This window comes from Coffea eugenioides, chromosome 4, assembly GCF_003713205.1.
Source record: "Coffea eugenioides isolate CCC68of chromosome 4, Ceug_1.0, whole genome shotgun sequence".
NCBI lineage: Eukaryota > Viridiplantae > Streptophyta > Magnoliopsida > Gentianales > Rubiaceae > Coffea > Coffea eugenioides.
Genome location: NC_040038.1, coordinates 30,862,568 through 30,865,894, shown reverse-complemented (window position 1 = coordinate 30,865,894; position 3,327 = coordinate 30,862,568). Strand labels below are relative to the sequence as shown.

At 41.0% G+C, this 3,327-nt stretch overlaps 1 protein-coding gene across 1 annotated transcript; it reads right to left on the bottom strand.

Moving 5' to 3' along the window:
* Positions 1-672: 672 nt before the first annotated feature.
* LOC113769238 (protein FAR1-RELATED SEQUENCE 5-like) lies at positions 673-2,730 on the bottom strand. Its single transcript, XM_027313703.1, has 3 exons — positions 2,132-2,730; positions 898-949; positions 673-744 (listed from the first exon to the last, which is right to left on the bottom strand). Exons 1-3 carry the CDS (start codon positions 2,728-2,730, stop codon positions 673-675), a joined length of 723 nt encoding a protein of 240 aa, XP_027169504.1.
* Positions 2,731-3,327: the final 597 nt, after the last annotated feature.

Sequence of the window (3,327 nt, the reverse complement as noted above, 5' to 3'; positions counted from 1 at the left end):
TACCCTTGAAAAGTTGGCCACGTGGTGTGCACGTGAGATATTCCGGGCAAAAATCAGTCGGAAAAGTGAAAAGGGACTCAAATTGATCCTTTTTTATTTGATAAGGACTAAAATTGATCATTTTCGATCTGAGGGACGAAATTTTCACATTTGCAATATGTGAGGGACTATTTGTGCAGTTCTCCCAAAAATGAATTATCAGCCCCATTGCAGTTGAATGGGTGGGCAACGGGTGTTTAGTTTTTTATTTTTGTTCTGCTACTTGTATCCCCTCAATCGCACAAATGCCTGTTCAACTTATGCATTTGGTTGTTTACTACAATAGATTACAATTCAACCATAAAAAATTGGGTTGCAGTTGGGTAGGTAAATGAGATTGATTAGGGTGAATGTTAAACTTGTATTGCACCACTATCAAACAGTGAATGTGTTTCATGTATGCGCAAAATATAAGAAGTTGGAATAAAACCACAAAATCAAAAAACAAGTGCTACTCCGTATTATGAGTTGAACCGATTATACACCTGTACTTTGCCACCATCACAAGGTTTATGGTGTCGCTAATGCCAGAAAAAACATTCATATACACAAAAGTAAAAGCTTTCTCGGCATGTACCCACACCCAACGAAGCAGTAGTCATCAGGTGATTGCGGCACTGGACAATCAAGTCATCATTCTACTATCTCAAATGGTACAGAGGGCTTCACATTAGGATCACTGGCATTGCCTATTGGCTGGACCACCTGTCACGGGCCAACAGTAATTACATCAAAACAGATGCCACCATGGGGCCATTACAACAATGACCATCGACGTCTAAGCTTTGATAGCTACTGCTACTCTATTTCAGTAACTAGTTTTCCAGTATATAAATGGCACCTGGTATGAAGACGCACTGTAGTTCTACCAAAGATGCCCCACAAAGCCATCTGTGCTCTTAGGCGTGACCTAAATGGTTCAACCAAACAACAAAATCAAAGTAGAAACACAACATTTCTTAGCATATCTACTGACACCCACACATCTAAGGCACACATGTTTAGAGCAGGGTACTTGTGCCCAAGAAATTTAAATCAAGTACAACGAATCTCAACTTTTATCTATGAAAAGTGCTGGCCAGTCAAACCCTTGTGCATACTCTGTCGAACTATACCTTGCATGATCATTTTAATTTAGGTTTCGAAACTAACAGCATGTATGAAGGAGCTTATGCCTGCCATAGTGGTCAATTACAGGAGATGTGCTTGGCACAATTTTAGTGTGCATACGATACATAGTGAAACAATGCCTATATTTGTACATATGCCATGCATTTTAGATATAAATAGGGATGTACACAAGATTTGGACGGACTGAATGTAAATAACTTGCAAACCTCATTTGTTATATGTTTGGTGCGATTATGAAAAAAGGGATACGTTGCACGAGTGGACTAGTGGCTATGCTTGTGCTATTGTTTTGCTGAAACAGAGGAATGAGGCCAGGGTTGGCAGCATCTTCACTGCCCAATATATCCAAATATCGCTTGCCCATTGATGGAAAAGGGGATGCTGCCATTGCCGGACAACACTTGCCAGCCCGCTTCGCCTGCCCACTACGTCCTCTATAGTAGGCAAGTTGGATCAATAAATCCTGACGACATAATTTTCACATGTGTACACTACATTCTTGTTGGCACTAAAATCCAAGCGATTTATATTCATGCATAAGTAACACAATGTATACAAACTTAAGCTAGACAGTGAATGCACATTTGCATATATGTATACAAGTACATAGATTAGTCTAAAATTAAATATGAACGCTTTCGTACCACTACCTACACCCATCATCAAAACACATAGTTCGATCAAGAAAGGAAACCTGATTCACTCTCCATTTTCTCTGTCCCTCATTGCATTCAGCCCACGTGCTCTTGCAATATCTGGGCCCTTGACATGTATCCGGCTTCGCTTTGTTGAACCTGTCTCTCTACATTACAATGGATAGCTGTCTATCTGTGCCTTATCTTGCAGCTCCTTTACCCGATCAGTCTCATTGTGGAATAATTCCAATACGTTGACAAATTCTTCGGTTGTTTTGGATGCATATAAGTTTAGATTGTTAGCAGCAGATATTAAGCGAGATTACCGTGTCATTTCCGTTAGGTTAGAGTTGGGAGTATTTACAGCATCCCTGGTCACTGTCCCTTCTTTAGCATGTCGAGTCCACCGTTTCATGATGCAGTTTTGGGGGATCCTTTGGAGTTTCTCGAATAGCATTGCTCTAAACATATGGCAATATGGCAAACCTAGCATTTCGAGTTTCAAGCAAGAGCAGTTCATGTTGCCAGTTGCCCTGTCGTACGACACCATATACTCCGAATATATGTATGGATGTCTCAAGTAGTGGACTGCTGTAATGCCATTGTCGCTGCCATTATACCTGTAGTACATTTCCTGTTTCTTCATTTCTTTACGGACCATGATGTATATCGTCCTGGTGAAGACATTACTCGCATGTCTCTCTAATGGCTGCAATTGGGTCGCGGGAAGAAGGGTAGTGTGCTCCTTGACAGTTCGAAGCCGCCTCTTCTCATGCCTGAGCCGAGCAACAGCAAGGTCATAAGCTTGAACGCACTCGTACAGTTTCAACTGGGGTGTAAGGTTTAACTTCAACACCTGATGCATTTTCTCGCATCGTTGGGTGCTCCTCATGCCATTGAAGAAATTTTCTCTGAGGAAAGCCATAGCCCACTGTTATTTTTTTTGGCGCATTTTCTTCACCTATTCATTGTCCTCTAGCCTAAACTGCCGAATAACCTCTGCCCATCTATATTCAAACTGTAGTGGGGTACAATTCATGAACATGCATGCTTTAAACGAGTTCAAAAATGTCCTATCCCTCACATTGGTGTTAGCATTCACCTCTAGGTGAAAGTTGCACAATCTATGTTTTGCTTGGGGATAGAATTTTTTAATTGACTTTCTTATTGATTTGTCCCCATCTGTTACGACAGATATTGGTTGTTGTCCACCCATTGCTTCCAAAAAAGTGCTAATTACCCAATCACAGCCCTCGTCTTCCTCTTAAACAATCAAAGCACACGCAAAAATACAAGTGAAATAGTGGTTGTTCACCCTGCATAGCACCACCAGTGGAAATTTGTAGTGATTGTTGTTGTATGTGCTATCGAACACCAACACATCTCTGAAACACCGATAGTCATCTCTATAAATTGAATCAGCCCATAACAATCTAGTCAACCTTCCGTTCTCATTCGTGGCATATTTGTAATACACATTTAGATCACCGCATTGTTTGCCCAAAAGGTGGGCGATAGCTAA

What these genes read in the sequence shown, in the direction of transcription:
- LOC113769238 (XM_027313703.1), bottom strand. Translation starts at nt 2,730, where the DNA reads ATGGCTTTCCTCAGAGAAAATTTCTTCAATGGCATGAGGAGCACCCAA. An exon ending in AACCTAACGGAAATGACACG is followed by an intron (nt 950 to 2,131) that starts GTAATCTCGCTT and finishes TGAACCATTTAG; the next exon opens with GTCACGCCTAAGAGCACAGA. An exon ending in GCATCTTTGGTAGAACTACA is followed by an intron (nt 745 to 897) that starts GTGCGTCTTCAT and finishes GGCCCGTGACAG; the next exon opens with GTGGTCCAGCCAATAGGCAA.